The sequence below is a fragment of the Staurois parvus genome, unplaced genomic scaffold (assembly GCF_062004578.1).
Source record: "Staurois parvus isolate SC_StPar_1 unplaced genomic scaffold, SC_StPar_1.0 ptg000287l, whole genome shotgun sequence".
Lineage (NCBI taxonomy): Eukaryota > Metazoa > Chordata > Amphibia > Anura > Ranidae > Staurois > Staurois parvus.
In genome coordinates, this window is record NW_028318083.1 from 4,018,608 (window position 1) to 4,044,794 (window position 26,187).

At 40.5% G+C, this 26,187-nt stretch overlaps 1 protein-coding gene across 1 annotated transcript; it reads left to right on the plus strand.

The window, feature by feature from the left end:
• Window positions 1–1,824: 1,824 nt before the first annotated feature.
• SMIM13 (small integral membrane protein 13) lies at window positions 1,825–23,438 on the plus strand. The gene is made up of 3 exons (XM_089682190.1): window positions 1,825–1,996; window positions 15,366–15,451; window positions 19,627–23,438. Exons 2-3 carry the CDS (start codon window positions 15,376–15,378, stop codon window positions 19,818–19,820), a joined length of 270 nt encoding a protein of 89 aa, XP_089538316.1. The 5' UTR covers window positions 1,825–1,996; window positions 15,366–15,375; the 3' UTR covers window positions 19,821–23,438.
• Window positions 23,439–26,187: the final 2,749 nt, after the last annotated feature.

Sequence of the window (26,187 nt, forward strand, 5' to 3'; positions counted from 1 at the left end):
TAGAGAGTGATCCATACTGATAGGATCGTGTGATCCTGAAAGCGTGCTGGCCCCTTGGGGTCTAAGGAAGGAGGTGAGGGGGCATTTTGGCTGTTAAGGATTGTCACGTGTGCATCACGTACACTGCACATAATTTTGCATGAAGAGTGGAGTGTGAAGTTCATCATTAAGCACAGCATCATCAGTAATATTATTATTAACTTTGGACTTTTCTCGTATTTGAACTATCATTTATTCCTTTGTGCACTTTTTGTGTGGCACTGTTTATTATTAGTATATATGTTATTATAGTATATATTACTTTATTTTCACGTTTTTGCACGAGATATTCCCCATGAGGGAATACATGCATGACACTGTATATGTATTGAGTATCTTGGATTTATTTTGGGGATTGAGTATATATTGTATTACGGTTCTATTAGATACTAATTAGCGCTGCACTCATAATTTTTGCACTGGCCCTTCATGTTGCATCCTGTGCATTTTCTTTTTTCTCCTGTTCTATGTTTTAGTAGTTTTGTAAACCTGCATTAAAAAAAAAATTATTATTTATTTCAGGTACTTGTATATTTCAATTTAAACAGCGCTTTACATATATATTATAATTATTATTATACAGGATTTATATAGCACCAACAGTTTGCTCAGCGCTTTACAATATAAAGGGAGACAATACAGCAACAATACAAGAGGGTTAGGAGGGCCCTGCTCCTTGGAGCTTACAATCTAAGAATATACAGGTGAAACTTGAAGAATTAGAATATCGTGCAAAAGTTCATTTATTTCAGTAATGCAACTTAAAAGGTGAAACTAATATATGAGATAGACTCATTACATGAATAGCCTTTATATATACACACACATTAACATCAGTCCCTAATGCTCAAGGGGTGTAAATTGAAGCAAGAGGCTCACAGAAAAGGATGTAACCCTTTACAGCAGGGATGTCAAACTGGCGGTCCTCCAGCTGTTGCGAAACTACAAGTCCCATCATGCCTCTGCCTTTGGGAGTCATGCTTGTAACTGTCAATCTTGCAATGCCTCATGGGACTTGTAGTTTGGCAATAGCTGGAGGGTTGCCAGTTTGACACCCGTTATCTAAGGCCCCTAACTTACATTCATACATACACATACTAAGGCCAATTTAGACAGGATCCAATTAACCTACCAGCATGTCTTTGGAATGTGGAAGGAAACCCACGCAGGCACAGGGAGAACATGCAAACTCCAGGCAGGTGGTGCTGCGGTTGGGATTCGAACCAATGACCCTAGTGGTGCTGTGGATGGGATTCAAACCAATGACCCTAGTTGTGCTGTGGATGGGATTCAAACCAATGACCCTAGTGCTGCCAGGCAAAAGTGCTAACTATTTAGCCACTGTGCTGCCCCATTGAACCAAAAATCGCACTGCGCCTGGATTGGATGCGAATCGCACAGAAATGGACCGCGTTTTGCTGTGCGATTCATGGTGGGAACCAGTCCTAACATGTTTGTGACCGTGCAGCCACTGCATGTGCTTCCACTTCTATGGGTCGCCTACACGCAGCTCTGAGGTGGAAGCAGATGCAGCAAAAAGTGGCTCTGCACAGAAGACGGGCTTAATCGCCTGACTGAATGAGCCATTCAAATCTTTTTATGCGTTTAGAAATGTCCTATAAACACATGTATGTGATTGCCGGTCACACAATGGTTCTCCCCTCAGTGTCCTTCCTTTGTGAACTCTCTCTTCCATGTGCCTGGCTTGCAATGCTCAGAAGGAGGAGAACTAGAGAGCAGAGGGGGGAGGAAAGCTGGAGCACGTAGCAGAGGGAGGAGGGGAAAGCGTGATATCACTGCTCGCAAAGCAGAATGGGAACTGGCTGGAAGCTCTACAGATACAGCGTCCCTGTCTTCAAAATTTGCTTCAGCTCAGGACATGTAATGACATTGGCCATTTGTGGCGTGTTTCCAGCCAGCATACAGCCCTCCATACATACAGCAGACTTGTGAACAGGTAAGGTGTACTATTTATCAGATTTGTTGTTGTTTATGGTAAGGTGTAGTTATCCTTTAAGTGTGAACATGGCAGATCTCTAGCGGGTTACGTTACTCTCTGGTGAAATGAATACGTCTCATGGTAAGCGGAGAAGTGCTCTTATGAAGCAGAGCTCCTTGAAGGAATCGGCATAAACAAGCCATCATTTCCTCAGCTGCTCTATATGATTCAGTCAGCAGTAAACAATGAGGCTCAGTATTCCTAGGCTGGGAGTGACGCTCATCTCAGCTCTAGCAGCTGCCAGTGTGTTATAAAAAGGAAAAAATTCACCGGCCGGCCCGCGGACTCCATAGATAGGCAAGTATTTATTGTAGGCTGGGCTGTGTAGTTTCAAAAAGATGTTATTCCTATTCCATTTAGATACTACGGACCTTATTCGATAAGGTAGGCAAGGAATATACCCTACAATTCAGAAAAAGTAGCGCTGACACTCTTCAGAAATGTTTCTCGCATACGTGCGACAATTATATTGTGTGCGACAGATTCTTGTATTTGACAAAAACACGTATATGATGTTGTCGCAAAGATGTGCCAGGATTGCTAGGTGTGCAACCCAAAAGAATCCAAGATGAAATAGATCCTAAAAGGAAAAGTTCACAGAACTTTTCGATGAAGATGAAAAGGTGGACTAACTCTAAATATCCTGACCACCCCTCCAGACCCTACTGTACACGGTAGCCATGGTGTTTCTGGGGAAGCAGTCTGTACACTGTGATACACAACCTTGAAGTGACCACCATAATGCTCGCTATGGCAAATGCTCATTGATCAGTTCACCCACATTGCCGCCCTACCTGAACAGAAGCACATCTGAGGTGTTCCAGAAGAAAGAAGTCGCATGTCAACAATGGCAGCAGGGGGTATCATGGCCGCTATGTGCACAGAGGTCCAAAGGAGTGGCCAGGATACTTGGAGTTAGTTCACCTTTTCATTTTTTGTCTTACCCTTAAATTACCTCCACTTTCAGATACAGCAATATTTCTTGAAGAGGTACTTCATTAAACACAAAACAAGGCGTTTTGGGAAACAAAAAAAGTCAGTAGCTACCAATACTAAAGGTGAATTCACACATACTGCGTAACAAGTGTTTTACTGCATTGTCACCGCAAGGACACACAGGAAACAATCGTTTCTTATGTGTCCCATTCACACTGCAACTCAGCCAATGGCTGCATTTTATCAGTGAATCACTCCGGCAGGTCTCCATTGTAGTGTGAATTCACCCTCAGCCTTGGTTCACACTGATGCGGTGCAGAATTCTGTACCGCATCAGAATCGCACCCTGTTCATGCGAACCTCTGCGGATGTGTATGTTAAGTTAAAAACACCCCGAAAGCGGTCCACAAAACGCGATGCGATGTGCAGAATCTGATCGCATAAGTGTGAATACCCATGCAATCCAATTCTAGTGCGGACCCAAAAAAGGGTCCTGCACCTTTTTGGTGTGGGTGCGGTGCGATTAGAGCCATACAAAATGTATGGCTCCACTCGCACCGCACACAAATCGCATGTGATTTGTATAGTTTCCTGTGCGAATCACATGCGATATACCGCACTGCATAAATGTGAATATAGGCTCAAAGAAACAGATACTTACCATCCCATGCAGTCAAGTGCAGTTTTTTATACACCTGATGCTCCTCAGATATCTGTTCCTCTGCGCCACCATCTTGGCTTCAGGCCACTTCCTGGAAACTCACAGCCGCTTCCTACTGCGCATGCATGAGACACAGCGGGTTGTGAGACTGGTCTTGCAGCCTACTGGAAAGTATGACATTATTCCAGGATTGCTGCTGGAAAGGGTAGAAGATGGACCCAGACATCTTCATTTTTGCTTAGGTGAGAAGCAAAGTAGTAGGAGTATCACCCAAAAATGGCACTTGCCCTTCTTAAAAAAAAAACCCCAAAAACAGTCATTTCTTTATAGGTTGGGGGAAAGGAGATGAAATAAGGTAACTTTAAAGTGTTACTAAACCCAGGACCCTGCATTCACTATATCTGGTCTCCCGCAGTACACAGGACATTGAAATGGAATTATTTTAGTAAGTATAAACTGGTAAATACCTTTTCTTATCAGAAGCAGTCTTGTTACTTCTATCAGTGTTCGACCGAGCACTAGTTAAAGCTTATAGGAGAAAGAGGAGTTTTCATTCTCCTCTGACTGTCCTATGAGGCTGCATGACCTCTGACCCTTTGTCTGGACAGTGCTGATTGGCCCTGTTCTTATCATATGCACCCTACCAAAAAAAAAAAAAAAAACCTCTAGCAATACACACCAAACTGAGCATGTGCAGAGTGCCTCCTGTAGAAGAAAGGGAGGATAAGAGAAGAAAGAAACAGCCTTTTTTACACAATGTGGAGGATTAACCCCTTAGGTTCCACAGTGAGTATAACAAGCATGCTTTACTGCATACACAGACTGATTTTACTGTTGTGGGGTTAGTAACACTTTAAGGTGAAACTAATGGCAATTCTTTATTTTTTTTTGCCTATAGGAAGATTCTTTATTGCAAAAGAGAAATGCAATGTCTCTTCCGCAATAAAATAAACTTACCTGCCTGTTGGCAATTCTCTGCTCATGCGCAGCTCCATTTATTTTTCTGGCACAATGGACATGTGCCAGATCTGCATGTGATGTCTTCCCACAATGGCCAATCAAGACTGGCACCTGAAAGAAGTCAGGGATGAGATGTCAGGGAGGTACCTTGCGGGTATCAGCCTTTTGGAACTAAGCTAAACCTTTATGCAGGCCATACATGAATCGAATTCCAAATGATTTTTAGTCCGAAAATCGAAAACGTCGTTCGCTCGGTAATCCGATGGTGCCATCAATGATTTCGAAAATCGGCCGACCAAGTCATAAAGTTCACCCCGTATAACAGGCGAAACTTCTGTTCTTTCCAGGTCACGGCTCATGAGCATATTCTTTTTGGAAAAACGATCGTATGATTTTAGCATCATTGAGTAAATAATCAGTTGCTCTCACAAATTTTCCAACATGCTGATCACCGAAAAGGGGAGGAACCACGAATATCGTCTGGTGCTATTGACCCACTAACAGAGCGAAAATCGGCTGATTATTCTTACATACGATTTTCAGATGAAAAATCGCTTGAATTTCGACCCATGTATGGCCAGCCTTAGTTTCACTTTAATGAATTGGTTGCAGCCATGGCGACATATTAAGTACGTTTTGCATAGGAGCTTTCTAAATCTGTTGCATGTGCCAGAATTCGATATGAAGTTGTGGCACATTTTTTAGGAATTTGGCGCAAGAGTTCAAAACAGCAGAATTATGTCACAAAGACTTTTATGGATTGCCCCCATAGTGCTATGTAAATACTATAATCCCTAACAGCCAATCAGGATTCACTATGAAAGTTATACCAGTAGAGAGCCTTATATGAATTCCGATTGGTTATTATAGGCACTGCAGTTCAGGCTTAAAGTGTAAAGCAATAATTTTTTTTTGTTTGTTTTTTAGTAGGACATAACAGATTTTGATTCCCTGAAATAATTTTGTTATCTTAATTCCTTTTATTAAAATTTCTTGTGGTCATTTTTCTCCTTGTATAATCAACAAATCTTTATATTGAAATGACCATTTAACTGTTAATGGTCTTATCACCGTGTGTTACCCCTTTTAGTAAAAATCTGTTTTTTGATCGTGAAAATGCAAATAATTTAGACCAGGGAAATCCAGATTGAGCACATGATGAAACGATGAACAAATGCACAAACTGAGGTTATCTATAGTGAAAATTGTATGTCAAAGTGATCACTAGATTATTAGATAGAAGCAACTGAATTGATATTCTCCGCATTTAGTCCCTTCACTCCCTAGCCCTCCAGTTAGGCCACACATCACTAGTGTGATACAATGGGCAAGCTTGAGATGCAGGAAAGGCCAGGGCCAAGCTCGACTTATAGAAACATGTCATCTGTCTATATATTTGCTTCTGCTGATCTTTTTGACTTTTGATTTTCACTGAGGGTAATTACTGCTTATTCATTTTCAAATCACATGCACAGTATTGAATGTCACAGTGAATCTTGTTTGAAACTTGGTGAACCTGAACTTAGAGGGGAATCCCATTCAGCACTTTTTTTTTTAATATCAGTTTAACTAAGTAATGTTAAAGGCAGATTAAAAAACAAAACAAACATATTTACCTGCTCTATGCAGTTGTTTAGCACATTGCAGCCCGGATCCTCCTCTTCTTGTGTTCACCGCCAGTGCTCCTGGCCCCTCCCTCCTGTCAAGTGCCCCCAGAGCAAGCAGCTTGCTCTGAGGGCACCCAAGCAGGTTTGCTCCCAAGCCACGGCTCTGTCTATCCGTTAACACACAGTGCAGTGCAGCCCTGCTCACTTCTCATTGGCTCACTGGAATTGATTGACAGTAGCGGGACCCAATGGCTCCCAATGAGGAGGCAGAGCCCCAGGAGAGCCGAGGCTCTCATGCACATCGCTGAATCAAGATGGGGCTCAGGTAAATATTAGGGGGACTGGTGCACACAGAACATTTTTTTAACTTCATGCATGAAGTTACAAAAAACCTTGAGCCGTTACAACCACTTTATAATAACATACCCTAAAAAAGCCTGAAATCTCATACGCCTTAACAGCATAAAATACAAACCAATATGTTTCAAAATCCCCAAATACCAACCCCTGACTGATACTGAAGGACATGTTTTTAAAAGAAAACCTTGCAGCAATTAAGAGAAAAAAAAAAGTTTGCGAAGGACAGGACAGCAACTAGTCCACTGACCACAAATCAACCATAAAATGAAAGACAAAAAGTCCTCAAATGATAAGAAAACAAAAGGCAGCAAAGAATTTATTGTCCAAAGAGCTAGCAGTCACAATTAAAGTACAGTTTCCTAAGTGACCCTAATCTCTTTCTATGTTGTTTGTCCAGCTGTTCTTGCAACAGCTTCCAATTCACTGTTACTGTGGCTGTCCTGTCCCCCTTCCCCCTTTATAAGTGAGGGGGCTGGATTTAGCAAAAGCTGCTTTGTTGGCCCTTCTAAGCCTGCTGACCATAGTCCAGACACCATGTAGTGCACAATAGTTTAACCGCTTTCTGACCGCTCTATAGCAGAACTACTGCAACAGGGCGGCAGGGCTGCGCAAAAATCACATATATATATGTGATTTTGCATTTCCGGGGTAGGAGGCACATACACTGCCCTACCCACACTGCCGTTGGCGGCTACAGCTGTCGATCACCGGGTCCCGAACAGAGATTCCCCACCGGCACCCGGCGAATGCTGGGGAACACTGACAGGGGAGAGGTCTGTATGTAAACAATACAGATCTCTCCCCTGTCAGCACCAGCATGCTGCAAAGCAGAGCAATACAAAGTGGCATGCTTACATAGTAAAACCGCACATAGCACATAATGTGAAACACAGCACAGTTAACCCTTTGATCGCCCCAGATGTTAACCCCTTCTTGCCCAGTATCATTAGTATAGTGTCAGTGCTTTTTATTAGCACTGATCACAGTTAGTTTCCCCCCAGTGTCAGAATGCCCGCCGCAGTCCTGCTATAAGTTGCTGATCACCGCCATTGCTAGTATAAAAAAAATAAAAATTGCAATTTATATATACCGCCATTTGTAGACGCTATACATTTCACGCAAACCAATTAATTTACATGTATTGGGATTTTTTTAGCAAAGACATGTAGCAGAATACATTTTGGCCTAAATTTATGACGAAATTAGACTTTTAAGTTTTTTTACTATGTTTTTTATAGTAAAAAGTCAAAATATTGTTTTTGTTTTTTTTTTTCAAAATTGTTGGTCTTTTTTTGTTTATAGCGCAAAAAATAAAAAATGCAGAAGCAATCAAATACCACAGAAAGAAAGCTTCATTTGTGGGGAAAAAAGGACATAAATTTAATTTGAATGCAGCATTGCATGACCGCGCAATTATCAGTTAAAGTAATGCAGACCTGTAATGCAAAAAATGGCCTGGTCAGGAAGGGGGGTAAATCCTCTGGAGGGCACGTGGTTAGAGAGTTGCACCGATACTAGTTCTTGCCGACGAGTACCAATACTTTCGATCAAATACTTACCGATATCGAGTACTGATACCTTTACGGTGCAAATTTGAGCCCATACAAAATGAATGGCTCAAATTGCACTCTAAATAGCACCACACCTGCAAGGAAACTGCATGTGATTTGGACAGGACCGCATTCAAATCATGTTCAAAATTACAGACTAAAAGGAATACAGCGCACAGGCTCCCATGTGTTGACGTCATACCCAGTCAACTCTCCATGCTGCCTGGATGACAGTTCAGCCACCCGCTCCATTTACGGCTGTAACATTGACCCAGTGTGCCTTCGCACACACAGACTCCCACAAGCTCTTGTACTCGTGTGAATACTCCGTATCGGTATTGGTGCAACCATCGTTTAAAACAATCTGGGCGAATCTGCACATAAATTTCCCTGGACTGTGAGACCCCATTCACAGTTGAGCGTTCTGTCGCCTGTAGCAAAATGCCTGACACTCAAAAAAGAACTATTTTTTAGGCAGATCTGAATGTTTTGTCCCCATAGACTTGAATGGAAAACACCTCAACAGTGGGAATGAGCTTTTTTCAAGCCTTTTTTTATTTCAAGTGTTTTTTCCGCTCAGACAGCAGCTATATCTATTCTTATTGACCACAGCAAAAATGCTTAAAAAAACACCTATAATATTTGCAAATCTGCTAAACAAATTGCTAAAAAAACGCTTGAAAGAATGCCTGAAAAATGTTCAGCTCAGTGTGAATTAGGCCTCATGCACACAGGGCGTTTTTACAGCCACTTTTAGGGACAGCAGGCAGTTTTTTTTTTATTTTTTTTACTGCTTCCAACAGCCCTCTATGTTATCCTATGTGTCCATGCACACATAGACTTTTAGAAGCTGTTAGTAGCAGTAGCGTTTACCAGCAAGAAAAAAAAACCCAGAGCCAGTGCGTCCAGGAGCAGCAGCGTTATGGCAGAAAAAGCGCTTGATGCGGCTAAACACTAGGTGAACTTAACGTTTGACCGTTCATTCATTTCAGTGGCCAGAATAAATGATCATTCTGGCCAATTAAACTAATTAACGCCCAAGCGTTTGATGCTTGTAAACGTGCCTAAATGCTTGTAAAAGCGTTAGATAATTTTACTAGTGTCAAGCATTTTTTCTGCAAAAACGCTGCTGCCAGGACAGTTTCTAGGAGAGTTTTGTTTTTTAACGTCCTGTGTGCATGAGGCCTAAGGCTCCAGTTTTGAACCCACAAGATTCACCCTGAATCCATGGTAGCTTCAAACCTGGACCTTTTCTCTGCTGATTAAATCTTACAACAGACAAACCACTGGTGACAAAAGGTGGGAATACACGATTAGAAAACAAACCGATCGGTCATCCGGCGACTGAGAGGCGTTTGTTCGTTGATCGAAATCGTGGCCCACATTAACCAATCTAAAAAATCATTCATCGGGCAATACGTAGCGTTGATGTCTGCCGTACAAGTGCAAGTGATGCAGTGTGCGTGTGACCTTGTAGCTACGCCCTTCTGGCCAGAATGAGCGTTATACACAACAATTAACAGCAATGAGGATAATATAGTTTATTAAAAAATGTGGCAAGCGAGCGCTCAATGCAAATAAGCTGCTAACATAAAGGATGAACCCCTATATCCTCAGACAAACTGGAAATGCAGCGATAAATATTAAAATGATGAGAAAGTGACTAGTGCATGAAAAGGCGCAAATGAATGCGCTAGGTAAGTGTAACAAAAGTATTGTCAAATGAGTGACAAAAAGAAACGTGAATGGATAATCAATAAAGTGTATCAAGTGGCAAATATATACATTAGTGAACTGTATACAATAGTGATCAATTAATAATGGAAAATATATTGCAATAAATTAGATTACAATCAGAGATATCTTTAGAAATAGTCCAATAAAAATGATGCATCAAACTTCCATGCTCGTGACATGATGGCCATCCCTTTTGACAACGTGCTTTCGCACGAAACGCGTCAGAGAGGAGCCTTGCCGCTCTGATGTCACTCCGCCGAGGCCGCATGTTAGGCCAGCAGCAATCTTTAATGCTGTTTTCCCATCACTGCTCTGTAATTTACATTTTCATATTTGCATACCTGGAATCTTTGCCAACATTCATTAAATTACTACACTATCAAAGTACCTTTGTTTGGTGGCTTGTTCTTGAGCCATTTAAGGTGGAGTAGCACCAGTTTGGCAATCTATTCTCCTGGTGAAGACGCATAGAAGGAGCTGTCGCTGTATGCTGAGAGGGTCCGGTTTGTGAGGTCTGGAGTGCCTTTCCTGTGTGCTGTGTGTACCAGTGGAGCCCCCTGTCCTTGACCAGAACCCTGATGACCACCAGTGTTTCCCAGATAATATTACATGCTCATTAATATTGCGCTTTCGGTGAGTGCAAGCACGCTTCATTTTTATATCACAAGAAGTCACGAGCATGGAAGTTTGATGCATCATTTTTATTGGACTACCTATTTCTAAAGATATCTCTGATTTTCATCTAATTTATTGCAATATATTTCCCATTATTATGAATTGATCACTATTGTATACAGTTCACTAATGTATATATTTGCCACTTGATATACTTTATTGATTATCCATTCATGTTTCTTTTCGTCACTCATTTGACGATACTTTTGTTACACTTACCTAGCGCATTCATTTGCACCTTTTCATGCACTTGTCACTTTCTCATCATTTTAATATTTAGCGCTGCATTTTATGTTTCCATAATATAGTTTATTACATGACCTATATACATAAATAGTGATACATAAAATTAGAATATGTATAATTCTGGTTTCATTATCTCATTAGGCCAATCTACTTTTAACATTTGGATTTTTCGTTCGTGTTTACAAGGATTCCTTGGACATAAACATCCGGGTCATCTTCCGTTCATGCGTGATAGCGCTTGATAGATTTTTTTCATATGACAGTCATACCACCACACTCCTTGAGGGTTAGGGACTGATGTGAATGTACAATATATATGTAAAGCGCTGCGTAAATTGACGGCGCTATATAAGTACCTCAAATAAGTAACAATAGAAAATCAGTCAGTTGTATGCGAAATAACAAAATTTTTCACTGTTGTTCAACCGGATTTTTTCGTTCACAATGTCGTTATCGGTTAAAACATCCTGCTCGTCAACGAAGAGAAAATCGTTTCTTTAAGTGGTTCCGCAAAATTTTTCATACGATTTTCTTATCTTGTGTACGGGACATTAGACAGGCCATACATTATACAATTTTTTTGAGAATTTTGCTTTAGATTTACCAAAAGCCATATAATGGGAGGTCAAACCTAAAAAACACTTTCAGTTGTATCCAATTAGACAGACCCTTGCACTACATAGTTGTAGGTAAATCTAAAAGAAATTGGACAGAAAATTGTATAGTGTATGGCCAGCCTAAGTCTAGGTTCACACCTATGCATTTTCCGCAGAGTTTTGCAGAAATGCATAGCAGTCCATTTAACATGATTTCCTATGGGACCCATTCACATCTTCGCGTTTTCACCCGGTGAGTTTTTTGGAAAGGGTCATGGACTTTTTTTTAAATGCAAAAAGTTGCGTTTTTGGTTCTGTAGACTTTAATGGAGATGCTGCGGAAAAGCATATAGTGCGTTTTTGATGCATTTTAATCTGCTTAGCAACAAGAAGAAAAAAAAACGCAAAACGCACCACAAAAAGCAATGCAGAAACAGATCAAACGCAAACTGCATAGGTGTGAACCTAGTCTTTACCAGCTAGGGCTTTTTCACATGTGCAGTTAAAGGGGGAATTAAAACAGGCAGCTGAGCAGTGGCTCACTGCCCACTCTCATCCTCTCCCCACCAGGGGCGGACTGACCATTTGGAAACTCGGGTACTGCCCGAAGGCCGGAGTCGGTAGGGGGCCCCATGAGATGCCCCTGGTACCTTTTTTCATAGGCTTTTTTGAGTTTGGGCAAGGACACAGGGGCCCCATGATCCCCTATTGTCCGGGGGCCCCATGAGCTGTCAGTCCACCCCTGCTCCCCACCCACATAAATTCTAACATTAGAGCTGGACAGGACTGTACAGATGATGCAGCCGCAGTGCTTTGATAGGGAATGCACGGCAAACCTAATGATTGGCTCAAGGTTGTGGTGCAGTATAATACAAAGTTCCCTTGTGGTTAAAAAGAAGCAGACAACTAGGAGACGGCAGGATCACCTTCTGAATGCCTACCTGTTGCTGCTATACATCGCTCTGAAAAAAAGATCCACCACAGATCACTTTTCAGAGGACTGTAAACACTGCCTCTCATGTGAAAGAGCTCCTACAGTGGAACTAGAAATCCAAGGATTTCCTGAGAGCTTGAGTTTAATGAGATCAGCCAGGAAGCTTTCAGACCATTCCTGAATGATCCAGGTCCATAGCACCTGGAGATGCTGGCTGTACTTTTTGTATCTTTCTAATCGTTAACTCTGCAACTACTCCAAAGTATTAGACTTGTGAAAATGGTGAACTAATGGTCTTGGTCATGTTTAATAAATGAATGCAGTAACACCAGCAGTATGGAGCAGAACAATATGATGATCCGATGATTTCTTGGAAAAGCACTTGGCTTCCTCACGTCTCAGTGTGTATCAGTTGTCATTGTTTCTCTCTTTCTCTTTGCCTGCTTAATCACTCGCTCAGCTACCATGCTCTATACCTGAAACTTTCATTCTCATTCATACATACAGTATACTGATCTAGAAAAAACACAAATATACCTATTCTGATTGATACCTTTGTACATACTGATGTTCCTGACTATCATTAGTTCATGAATCAAATCTATTAAAGTTTAAATTCAGTTAATTTTTTTTATAATCAGCGAAGGGACGAATAAACACACATATTTACATTTTATTTATAGTTATTGTCACCACACTGAATTGTTACCAATTTGCAAACACTATCAAGTGCACAGCAGCGCAGTATTGGGTTGCCACCTCATCCTTTTAAACCTGAACACATATTAATTACACAGGTTCTGAGGCTAATTTAATACAGATAAGGCACTAAGTGAGCTTAATTACCACCTTAATCAGCCACAGAACCTGTGTAATTAATATGTGTTCGCTTTTAAAGGGATGAGGTGGCAACCCTAGCGCAGCATCACACCATTTTAATCTTCTGATGCTGCAGGGATTAATACGAGCCACTGGACCAGTCATAGGCATTCAAGACTGCCAGCTATGTCCACCCTTTATGCCTCCACCATCACAAACGATGAGCTCTGAGCCACTGCAACAGTGAACATAAAGCACGGGTGAGGGGGTGTTAGCCCTGGTTCACACTGAATGTGGCTTTGAAATCAAGCTACTTCATGCACAGATGTCAATGCAAGTTGCACATGAAATCACCAAAAATAGTTCAGGAACATTTTTCAAAATCGGTGCAAGTTGCACCGATTTGAATGGTTCCATAGGCACAAATAGGGTGCGACTTGTCATGCGATTTTGAACTGTCAAATCACATTGGTGTGAATGGGGGTTTAACTGCCTCCCGGCCGCCATATAAGGAAATGACAGGCGGGCGGCGGTTCTCTCATTCTGGGAGGACGTCATATGACGTCCTCCCACTCTAACTGCGTGATGATCGGTGGTGCGCTGTGTCCCTGGGACACAGCGGATCACCGATCAGAGTAAAGATCCGATGACTCAGGCTCTGTCATGTGATCAGCTGTGTCCAATCACAGCTGATCACATGTAAACAAGGAAATTACAGTTATCGACAGTCCTCTCCTTACGCTGACAGCGTGTGAGGAGAGGAGAGCCGGTAAGTGGCATTCCTCAGAGGGCACATCTACACTGATCATCAAGGCACTGATGATCAGTGTAGCCCCATCATTGCCAATTGTCAGTGCACATCAGTGCCACATATCCGTGCCTATCAGTGCTGCCAATCAGTGCCGCCTATTAGTGCCCATCAATGCCACCTATCAGTGCTGCCTATCAGTGCCATATGAGTGCTGCCTTTCAGTGCCCACAAGTGATGGCTGTCAATGCCCATCAGTGCCACCTACCAGTGCCTCCTCATCAGTGCAGCCTATCAGTGCCCATCACTGCAGCCTCATTAGCACACATCAGTGAAGGAGAAAAATTTTATAACAAAAACTAAGAAAAAACTTTTCGGCCTATTGTAGTTTGTTTTTCAAAAAAATAAAAAACACAGTGGTGATTAAATACCATCAAAAGAAAGCTCTATCCATCCCAAAAAAATGATAAAAAATTTTGTTTGGGTACAGTGTTGCAAAGTGAGACAGCGCTGAAAGCTGAAAATTGGCCTGGGCAGGAAGAGGGTAAAAGTGCCCGGTAGGCAAGTGGTTAATCAGAGAAAGAGAACTCCTGTGATGGCGGGGATGAACACTAACAGCTGGGTGTGTCTTAGCAATACTAACAAAGAGGGATGGGGAGATGCTATCTCTGGGAGTTTTTCAGCAGCCTTCACGAGGTACTAAAAAATGTCAATCAAGTGCAGCATGGTTGGGGACATGGCAACAAATCTGACTACAGGCATACTATGCATGGGCATGGTATCCTGCTGCTTTGATCAGAGAGCTGAGAGACACAAACTGACCACGCCAGCCCAGATCTGCCTCTGTACGTGGCGTGGTCAGAATGCTAGAGGAATCGATGGGCGACTGGCAGGATCACCAGGTAGTTGCTAATGAATGACAGTGTAATAGGAAAAGAAGGGACATGTAAAGGATTCTTTATTGAAGAAAAGAGTGCATTCATTTAATATATGTTTTAAGGGTTACAGATACTTGAAGCTAACAAAATATCCTACGGAATGTATTTCCATTTGCTGCAGCGATGCCAGTGTAATGTATGTGTCTCCAAGCAAATCAAAAATATTTTTTTGTCTTTCAACAAAGTTTGACTCTTCTCATCTCACTTCAACCACCTACCTTGCTGATAATGCGGACACTCAAATCCTTCCCCTCTTTCGGGAATGTGGTGGTAGAGATCCTGCTGAACGACATGTCCCTCTATACCTAGTCTTGATGCAAAATAAGGAAAGGATGACAGCACCTGAATAATGTAGCAGCACATTCAAAGAGAGGGCCTGCACAATCAATGATGCGTTCATTCACGTATATGTATTACCAGTCAGTAAAATTTGGTTTTAACACGTTAAAGTAATTTCAAAAGTCGTTTTCAATATTTTTAATTGTGCAGCTTTAATTAAATACCTGGTGATAATGATAGTTCTCCTGTTTTTGACATTTTGTTTCTTTTTTGTGTTACAGGAAATAGAAAATGTGGCAGAGTGTTGGTTTGACATTTTTGGTCTTTGTGGCCACATTAATCTGTGTTCTGCTGTTTATGCTGTGTGGTGAGTATTATTGCATGAGATTAGAATATTCTGTTAGTGTATAGTGTACTGTATGTGGTGGTTTTCATCTGACAGCTTATTGGACTCTGTGCTTCTTTATCAATAATTCTACATATACAGCAATTTCATAGCTTGTACTGAGGCAGGGGGGGGTTTCAACCCTAAAGCGGAACTTCACTTTCTTAACCACTTCCCATCCAGCCCTTGTATATAAACGGCCGGACGGGAGCAGTGCAGGGACGGGTGGCCATTTATAAACGACCTCCCCGCTGCCCTGCTTGTGCGCGCAGCACCGCAATCCTCCGGACACAGCGGAACACCAATCGCTGTACAGGACCTGTGAGGTCCCGATCCCGTGAGGTGAGGTCCCGATCATGTGATCACTGATTGGCCAATCAATGATCACATGAATAGTAGTAAGCAAGATGTCACTTCTGACATCATTGCTTTCTACGTGTGAAATCTGTGAATAATCACAGAGATCACATGGTACAAGGCTATTCACAACAGCCTTGTACCATGTGACAAGCTGTGACCAATCACAGCTCGCACAGTATTTCTCAATGGCTGCAAGAATGCAGCCAGAGAGAAGGAGAAATTATTGCTTTTACAGCCTTTATGGGTGTAAAAGCAATCCGTATAAAAAAAAAAAAAAAATCTTCATCGCCCCCCACAAGTAATAGTGTCACTATGGTGACACTGCACTGCTAGGGTGACAGTATGTTAAAAAAAAAAACAAATAATATAAAAATGTAAAATTTTTTTGAAACATAATTTTTGGTTATAAACTAATTTGGGTTATTTGTTTTTTACTAAAAAGATAGCTGAATACATTTTGGCCAAGATTTATGAAGAAAGATTATTTATTTGCAAAATTTTATAAGACAAACACTTTTTTAAAAAATGTTTTGGCTTTTTCATTTATATAGCAAAAAAAAATAAAAATCCCAGTGGTGAATAAATGCCACCAAAATAAAGTTTTATCTGTCTCAATAAAATGCAAAAAAAAAAATCATATGGGTACAGTGTTGCATGACCGCACAATTGTCATTCAAAGTGTGACTGCACTGAAAGCTGAAAATTGGCCTGGACAGGAAGGGGGTAAAAGTGTCTGGACTTGAACTGGTTAATTAACACTGACTATTTTGAATCCTTATGCCGCTAGCATTAGTAGATAGGAAAGTGTATCATATTTACTTGTTTTAACCTTTTTTTACATTTCTTAAGTTACTTGGTTTCCAGGCCTAGGCAAATGACATTATACATCCCAGGTGCCATTAGGAGGGGAGAATGGGTTTTCTCAGCTAAGCACACCCACCTGCCTGCATGCCTGAACAAAAAGCAGATGGATTCCAGGAGTAAATGCTACATATATCATCTGCCCTTACTCAAGATGGCTGGAGAACCACCTGCCATATTTTTAAACTCTTAAGTGCTCTGTTGAAATGAACCTGCTTTGACCATTATGAGGGATTCCCACAATTGTTTTTTATTATGTAGAGTGTAAGGGATGTAATACATAAAGGTGGGCAAAAACTCCCAGGGGGAACAGTAGACTCTGGAATGATAAATAGTAGACTTAAAGTGTATGTTACCCCAACATTTTATGTTCCTGATATATGTATGTTGCACCATACTTGATAAGCGTGGTGGACTACTAGCAATTTTTTATGTATTTCTTGTTTTGACACAGTACAGGGATGCTTCAGACCTTGCTGCCCTCTGAGGGCTGGGTTGTCCCAATAGGCCACTGCAAAACACACAAAAGGAGGGCACACCAGCCTAGCGCATTATCCCATATGATTATTGATAATCAATTTAAAATGTACTCACAAACCATGAAGGATAGACAGCATATCAAGCTACTTTTTCATAGTACTGTGGTTCGTCACACCCAGATTGCTCCTTTGCCAAGGAGTCAATTACAAGTAGGTAAAAAATACTAATTTGTTTTAAAACCCAATTTTAAATTAAACAGTTTTAAAGGAGAAGTACAGCCAATGCTTTTTTGGCTGTACTTCTTCTGTGGATCACAGGAGTGCAGTTCGTTCTGCACTCCTGTGTCCCATCTTCAGCTGAGAGCAGGCTGAAGCCCGTTGTCGGCTAACGTCACTTAGTTGGTCCAGCAGGCTGTGGAAAGATCCTGACTTTAAAGTCAGGATCCACCCCAGAGACTCTGGAGTGGCACCTGGTTCAGCCTGTCAGTGATCTGTTGAGAGCCTGAGCTAGCTGCTCCCTTCCCCTCCACAGCCCAGCACTCCAGTGAGTGTGGGGGGAGTTTGGGCAGAGCAAACAGCGGTGACTGACAGTCATCACTCTCTGCTCACAGTGGTGGTGAGAACTCAGCGATCAGAGGTCATGTGATCACTGAGTTCTCACCCTTAGAGCCGGCGGGGGACAGATGCAGCATCGGACCGATACTGCATCCACCTAGATAAGTGTAATTTTGGGATAAAAACCCAACTTCTCTTTTGAGCAAAGTGCTAAATAAACAGGATACTAATGAAAGCTATTTAGCCCCTTTTACTTAAGAGATTTATACAGCATTCCCAGACAGCACAACCAGGCTGGAGATCATACTTTTCTGTATTGCAGTTAAACAGCAAAGATTTGACACCCCTTTATCCCCAGCATGTCTTTGGAGAGTGAATGAGCAGCAGACCGAGGTCCTCTATCTCCTCTTGTCAGCATATTTTTATTCATAGGACCCCATGTACACGGGACAATTCTGAACGATGGAAACTGACTGCTGGAAAACGTAGGTCAAAAAACGTCTGTTTAGCAGCGTTTGCATAACGCGTTTAGAAGCGTTTATGTTTAGAAGCATTTTTTAAAGATAAGCACAGGAGAATCTCCCAAATGCCCAGAATGCACTGAAAAGTGGTAAATTATTAACTATTTCAGACTGTTTCAGAGAAATACAGAGAGTAGAAGCAGAGAGAGCAGTATGTGTTGAGATTAGCTTAGGTGTGAGTTGCTCATTAACATTTCTTTTGTTTCCAAGTGTGGGAGAGGTCTGAGGTGTGAATTGGTCATTACAATGTGTGACGAGCTTAGTAGGAACATCCTGTGTTCAGTGTTTTGTCCATTTGAGTACCTTGAAAACACTTTGCATGCATTTTTCATGATGAAAAAAGGCTCTGGACGGCATCGGGAACTGGAAGAGTAAAAAAATTTTCAAACGCTAATAAATGCGATTTGCCACGTTTAGCCGCAGTTACAAGCGTTTTGCGTTTGAAACACTGATAAAATCGACTGCTGATCGCAAGTTTTCTGTGTTCAAAAAAACGACTGTAAACTCAAATGCCTGTAAATGACTCTAAACGAAGATGTATACATGGACACATAGGAAAACATTAGGGGGAGTTCAGGGGCTGCTGAAAAAAAAATGCTGAACAGCTCCTAAACATGAGTTTATCAGCTGCAGTGTACATGAGCCCTTACAACAATTTATATTACACTGTCAATTTACACAACGCTTTACATATGTATTGTACATTCACATCCCTAACCCTCAAGCAAACAATCTAAGGCAGTGGTTCTCAACCTGTGGGTCCCGACCCCTTTGGGGGTTGAACAACCCTTTCACAGGGGTCCCCTAAGACCCTCAGAAAACACATATTTCCGATGTGTAAAGAGCAGCTACTGTGTAGAAAGCAGATGCTGTGTTGAAAGCAGCAGTATTGGAGGTAAAACAACACTTCATGAATTATAATTACTGGGTAAATAATTTTATGGTTGGAGGTCACCACAACATGAGGAACTGTATTAAAGGGTCACGGCATTAGGAAGGTTGAGAACCACTGATCTAAGGTCTCTAATTCACATTCATACACATACTAGGGCCAGTTTAGACAGGAGCCAATTAACCTACCAGCATGTCTTTGGAGTGTGGGAGGAAACCCATGCAGGTACAGGGAGGACATGCAAACTCCAAGCAGGTAGTGCTGTGGTTGGGTTGTCAACCAAAGACCCTAGTACTGCTAGGTGGAAGTGCTAACCACTTGCCTACATATGTGTATGTAGCAGAGCCTGAATAAGCCAGAGTACTGATCCTCCCTCTCCCCATGTAAGTTTTCCTATATTGGAGATTTGAAAAGATCTATATAAAGATGGTAAATGAATATGTGACTGCTACACAGCTGTTCCTTAATGCTTTATCATTTCCTTCTTAGGCTGGTACGTGGTCTGGCATCTCTTCTTATCCAAGTTCAAGTTCCTCCGAGAACTTGTCTGTGATAGTGCCTCCCTACAAGGAGAAAACGAATCATCTGAGTCAGCTGCAGAGTCAGAATCCCCACTGACTCCACAGAAGACAAGAGCAAAATCTGCACGACAGAGGAGAGCTCCAGCTGAAGAGGCCACCTAAGCATGGCAACGCTGCTAGGACTTTATCAGTGGCAATCCCGACATCATGCTTTCAGCATCTGCACTGTAGGAGTCAACACTATATGACTTTATGGGAATAATGGCTTCATAAAAGTATGGCACAATGAATGAAATCGGTTATGAAGTTCCATTACCTGTCCTCAAATATTTATGCTTCCAAAGGATAAGAAGCGCTAAGTGCATGAACCTAGACATGGACATATTTTGCCACTGCACTGATTGTCCAACAAGCTGTAAAGTGTAAATGTGGCTGCTTAATTTTCTGCTTTGTATAAACTACCCTGGATTATTTAATCTGAATTTGCTTCTAAGTGAGAACATTGAATTGGCAGTTACCACTAGTAATACGTGCTGAACTTCACCTGTCGTTTAAAAAAGAGCACCTTGTTCAATTATAATGTAAAAATCACCTATGAGCTCATTTTGCTGCCTTGATGTCCGTCAAAATGTAATGACAAAAGCTATCAGTATGCAGGACTTGACTTCTGTAATGTCTTATATTGGTTGCCCTATGGTTATGTATGCAAGAAGAAAGCACTGTGCAGGCATCTTTAGTCAGGGTGATCACATTCATAACGGCAGAGTATTAGATGCTGCTTTTCTCTTAACAAGGAAACACAAAGTGCTTGTGTATTAGGTGCTCTTGAATTCCATATGACACTGCTTCTTAGAGAGCATGGCTACTGTTTGGCCTCAAGGAAGTATCTTGGTTAAATCTAATCTGGGACTTTAGCTTTTTTTTTTCAGCGTGGATTCATCTGACCACACACTGTTACACTATAAACCGCACACCTGCAATTTTAACAAGTACATGTTAACCAATCACCCATTCTTTAACCTCTGTATAGAATGACTGCAAAGAGAGCATATGGTAGCTATGTGTGGTACTTCACCTTTTTCACCATTTGTTACTGTGGATTTGTCCACTCGTGATAATGAAATAGTAACTATTGCTTTTGTTTACATTACACAATTTTACGGTTTCTATTAGAACTAAAGCCTCAGAAAAGCCATATCTAATATTCGCATATTCATTCTAATATTGAATTTAGTATTCGTGCCTACATTCTGCTTAGTCTTGTATAAATTCTCAGCTCCCTACCATTACATGTAAATATTCATATCTCTACATCTTTTTACATACCAAGTTATAAGGTAAATGGACCTGCTATCTTGTATTTCTGTTAACATTAAATCAAATTATAGATGTAAAAAATGTAGGAGATTGTTTGCTCTCTGACTTGTTAGGTAACCTGTATTTTTTTAAATCTGGAATACTGTAAGTGACAGTAAAGTATTTTGCTAATAGTTTAGGTATTGTAATAGAAGAAGTTCTTTACAATGTATTCCACTTGAATACAGTACATTGACATGTAGGATGATTTTTTTTTTTTTAAGAGAGTATAATTTTATTGTGATATGAAGACATAATTATTAGGAGTAACTTGTGGGGACCACTAAAGAGTATATTGTAAACTGACATTTATTATCTGTGATAAAGTCATCTTATGTAACATAGATAACCAAAAAATATCAGCATTCATAGGTTTCCTTACATGTAGAGAGGTGTATGAATTCATTGATTTCTAAGATGCATGCACTGAGCGTAGATCCCATTGATAAAAAGCTGACTTTAAAACCATTTTATAGCATACCTCAATTTTTCGATGTTCCGCTGCAAAAAACTGTCAGGATCACTTTGGCACTGTGATGCCACCCCATATGAGAAGATACTACCACCATGGGTAAATGGGAACGTACAGTTAAAAACTGTTGACATGGAAAGGCTTATGGCTTGTGCACTTGATAAGGAAATCTTTGTATGATTTTCATAAGAGGAACAATTGGCTGATTATCTGATTGTTAGTATAGTACTTTTGAGAGCTGATTCTGACTTTTCTGGACGACAAGACCTGAGGGTGCCAGCTAGAAAATGTTTATCGTACGTGAACACAACGTCCGATTTTCATTGAATGGGTATAGTAATCATACGTAAATAATCGAATAGAAAAAATTGTGCATGATCAGAAGCCTAGAACAACCCTACACTTCCTCTTCTACTACGCTAATACGTAGCTATATTTGCCTTTGTCAGCCGAGAATTTTCTTCCAAGTCAATACCATTCCGACTACATCATGGTATGCACTTTTTTGAAAGATCAGATGAACGGACATCCAATATTCTCCTAGTGTGTACTAGGCTTTAGAATAGTTTCCAAAAGTCTTTCTCTTGGCATTGTTGGAAAGGAGGTATACCATTTCCCCAAAAGCCATCCAGCCCCCAAAAGCAGAACAAGGTTGTGAACTCTCTTGTTTCACCAACAAAAGCCATCTTCGATCTACTGTAAATGGTATTGCCTGTACCATGTACATATTCATGATTAGGACAGTACAAAGAGCAATGATATACTGTATACACAATAGCAAACAATCAGAACAGTGAAAGATGGATTCTGATTGACCGCTAAAGGATACATGCCCTTTGCACCTTGCTTTTTGCCTTATTAAGTAAGCCTAATAGTATTCTACCATTCTTTAGGGTTGTAGAGTGAGTTTTGCTTTATAATTGTAAAAAATATGTTTGCCTTTTGCTATTTTTAGTGTGATCATAAGAAATATGTGACATTGTTTTGGTGCCAGTGGTGTTCAGCATAAAGCTGAAATTATCTCGGGCAACTGATATTTACTGCAATGTTTTAAAAATTTGCTTTAATTGTCTATATGTAGTATCCTTCGTGTGAAAGGCTGCATTGCTTCTGCATTGGTACTGCAGTCACATCTTTATATCTTGGAATGCTAGAGCATGCGGAATGTTGTAGTTCAGCAACCATTGAATAGACACAGTAGGGTGCTTTCTATGTGAGTATATTTTATTCCTTTTGTTTGATAAATGTTAATGCTGTTCATCGGGAGCAGGTTTTTTCAGTTCTACGGTTTGTGGCATTATGTACTTGAGTAATGAGATTTGCTTATTAAATTCATTTTTAATAAACAGCATATGGGGTTTAATAGCCAGTTGCAATAAGTTTTAGTTGAGGCTGTCGAAACCTACTTTCATTTTATGACAGCTTTGCCTTAGGAATATAGTCTTTATTTTGCCATTAAATGGCATTGACCCATAACTACCATACCATGCATATATTTGTCATATAAGCTAGTGTCTTTAAACTGTATTTGGTGGTGCCTCACCAAACGCACTTTATACTGTATTTATCAGACTTCAAGGAATTAATTTAAGGGTGATTGCACATACAAATATTTTCAGTGTCTCTTTTCATTATTGAAGTAGAATTGTTGCCTAGGTCACGTGGAAAGAATTTTTTTTTTTTTTTTTGTGTGTGCTTGTTAAGGGAAAATTGCACTTTTGCAATTATCCCTAGCAGACTTTGTCCTGTGTAATTACATTGCACCAGCAGCATTATGCACAATTGTCTACCTGCTGTGTCGTCATATGTTTACACCACATGGCATCTGTGTTAACTTAAGGTTTGTTCTGTTAGGATCATCATGTTGGGCATTTTGTTAAGACTAGCTGGGGAATGCCTTGACTTGCCTCTTCAGTGTTATGAATCATAATTAAAGACGATACAGACTGAAATGTTGTTTCCTTTTTTTCACATTGGTGTTTTTATTTAGTAAATAAGATATAACTGTATATGTATGAACTAAATTAATCTGATGCATCCATTGCAGACGATGTAAGGCATTAAAATGTATTTAAAGCCTAAACTTTTATTTTTTTTTTTAGTTTTACTAAATTGTTAAGACTTGTGTAAGTTTTTTTTCCTTTTAGGCTGTTTGTTTCCAGGCAGATTTTTTTTTTTTTTTTTCACTTTTCTGTACAGATCAGGAACTAAAAGGAGATCTCTCAAAAGCAAGGAGTTATCTGTTCTTCTACAGTTGTCACCACAACAGGTTTCTCTTGCTCGTGTTTTCCCTCTTGTTCCTTCTGTTAAGCTTGGTAAAGAATCAAATCTGTTGTAAGCATAAGCTCTGATTGGGTGCCTCTGCCTTAACACAGGTTTGTGAAGTTGTAGGAGAGAGATGGTAGTGGGGGGGGGGGGGGGGCTAGAGAAGAGACTATATAGTGAAGGGAATGGAGGGAGCATCAAAATGGAATTGGTGGTGAGACCGGGATCAAAATGTGTAGGGGACAAGAAAAAGAAGGTGGACGGGGGAGTCAGTAATATTACATTGTGGAAGGGGGGTTGGGGTATGAGACAGTGGGTCCTGGATCATGATAGAGGGAGATAACAAATTGGATTTTGGTGGAGGTAGAAAGAGAGCAAAAGCAATAGGGCTAGGTAGTCTAGAGGGGGCAGAAGTCATTAAAAAGGAGATTGTGATCAGAAATATTGGCTATATATCCTTTAGTTGATTACAGTCCCTCAAAGCATATGTAACGGGGGTGTAGGTTTAAAATTATTATTTTATTCACACACACAAACACAATTTTTTTTTTTCTTTTTCCTCCCCCATCAGAAAGGGACCTGCAGTTAATAACAGATGCTAACCATTGTGTACAGTAGCTACATGCTGGGTGTTGGGTTTAGTCCTGCAGTTATGGCTTTCCAGTATGATTTCCTTTGTGGTTTTCTATATTCAATCATGTAACATCTAAAAAGGACTTTTCCATCTGCCAGGAGCTATAATCACAAACGGGGGTGCCGAGCAGCTGTAATTGACTGCTCATGCCAGTATGATCCCAGTCTGAATGAAGGAGTATTGATGCTTTGGGTAGCAGCCCAGTACTCCGTATCTTCTTTGTACTAGCCTCGGCTTAATGCCCGTCTTCACAGTTGCCCAGTGCTCAATTGTCATGACCCCAATAGGCACATCTCCTCCATTATTGTACAATTGTCACAAACCTTACACCTGCTATCTTGTCACCCTGCATGTGCTGGATTCCCTATAGCAGACCTTTCCACAGGAGTGAAACAGGAGCTCTTTGTTAGGCCTGTTGCACATTGCAGCTTGAAGAAGCTCAGTACAGCTTTTTTTCACTGATCTAAAATGCAGCCCATTGTTTACAAGGTGCCTGTATAACTGCTGAGTATTTTTGAGTAAAATTAAAAAAATAGAAAAATTTGCATTCCCGGTCAGTAATTTGTACCGGTACATGCATATCAGTATAAATATTAATGGATTTTGCCTATGAATTTGTTATGCACATACGTGCGAATACATGCAAAACAAATGCCAGATATGTTGATGCTCAGACATCAGTATTGTGTGCAAGAGACTGTAATGGGAAAGTATAACAGCTTCAGGTTCTTTAAATTAATACATTTTTAGGTTGTTCAATATCTTGTGATGAGGGCTTGGGTCATTATCTATGCCAGCAGTAAATGCATTTTGATTTAAGAGAAAAAGGTATTTCAAGGCATTTCCAAGCCAAAAATCACAATGTATGGCTGTACAGGCCTATAAAAAGAAAAAAAAAGGCATAACCCCTTTAATTGCACACTTATTTATATTGCTTACTATGATAACATATGTACAAGGCTACCACACATTACATTTTGGATAAGACCTTCCATATCCAGAGGAGAGGGTGAAGCCAGAATAATTAGAGGGTGGAAACATTCCCAGCAGGTTTCAAGATCTTTAGCTACATATCAAGTTACCATGCCCTACTAGAGCGAAGGTGAATAGCTAATGCTGTTTGGATTTATGCTTTTAAAGGGAAACTGTACAATATTAAAAATCATATTTTAAGGGTTTACTTTTGCATTGATTGCTATGTGAAAACATAGAGGCAATAATTGCCACCTTCTTCTTAAAAAAAAAATAAATATAGAGCTCAGAAGGCTGCCTCCATTGCTTGTGGGTAGAAATAGCTGAAAAAAATGTCACCAGAATTACCAAAAAAGTTAGTTTGATATACAGGTGAAACTCAAAAAATTTGAATATTGTGCAATAGTTCATTTATTTCAGTAATGCAACTTAAAAGGTGAAACTAATAAATGAGATAGACTCATTACATGCAAGCAAGATAGTTCAAGCCGTGATTTGTCATAATTGTGATGATTATGGCTTACAGCTCATGAAAACTCCAAATCCACAATTTCAGAAAATTAGGATATTACATGCAATCAATAAAACAAGGATTGTACATAGAACAATATCGGACCTCTGGAAATTATAAGCATGCATATGTACTCAGTACTTGGTTTGGGCCCCTTTTGCAGCAATTACTGCCTCAATGCGGTGTGGCATGGAAGCTATCAGCCTGTGGCACTGCTGAGGTGTTATGGAAGACCAGGATGCTTCAATAGCGGCCTTCAGCTCTTCTGCATTGTTCGGTCTCATGTCTCTCATCTTTCTCTTAGCAATGCCCCATAGAT

Excerpts from the sequence above, each read along its gene's own strand:
- SMIM13 (XM_089682190.1), top strand. The coding sequence starts at position 15,376 with ATGTGGCAGAGTGTTGGTTTGACATTTTTGGTCTTTGTGGCCACATTA. Across the intron at positions 15,452-19,626 it reads TCTGCTGTTTATGCTGTGTG|GCTGGTACGTGGTCTGGCAT; the intron begins GTGAGTATTATT and ends TTTCCTTCTTAG.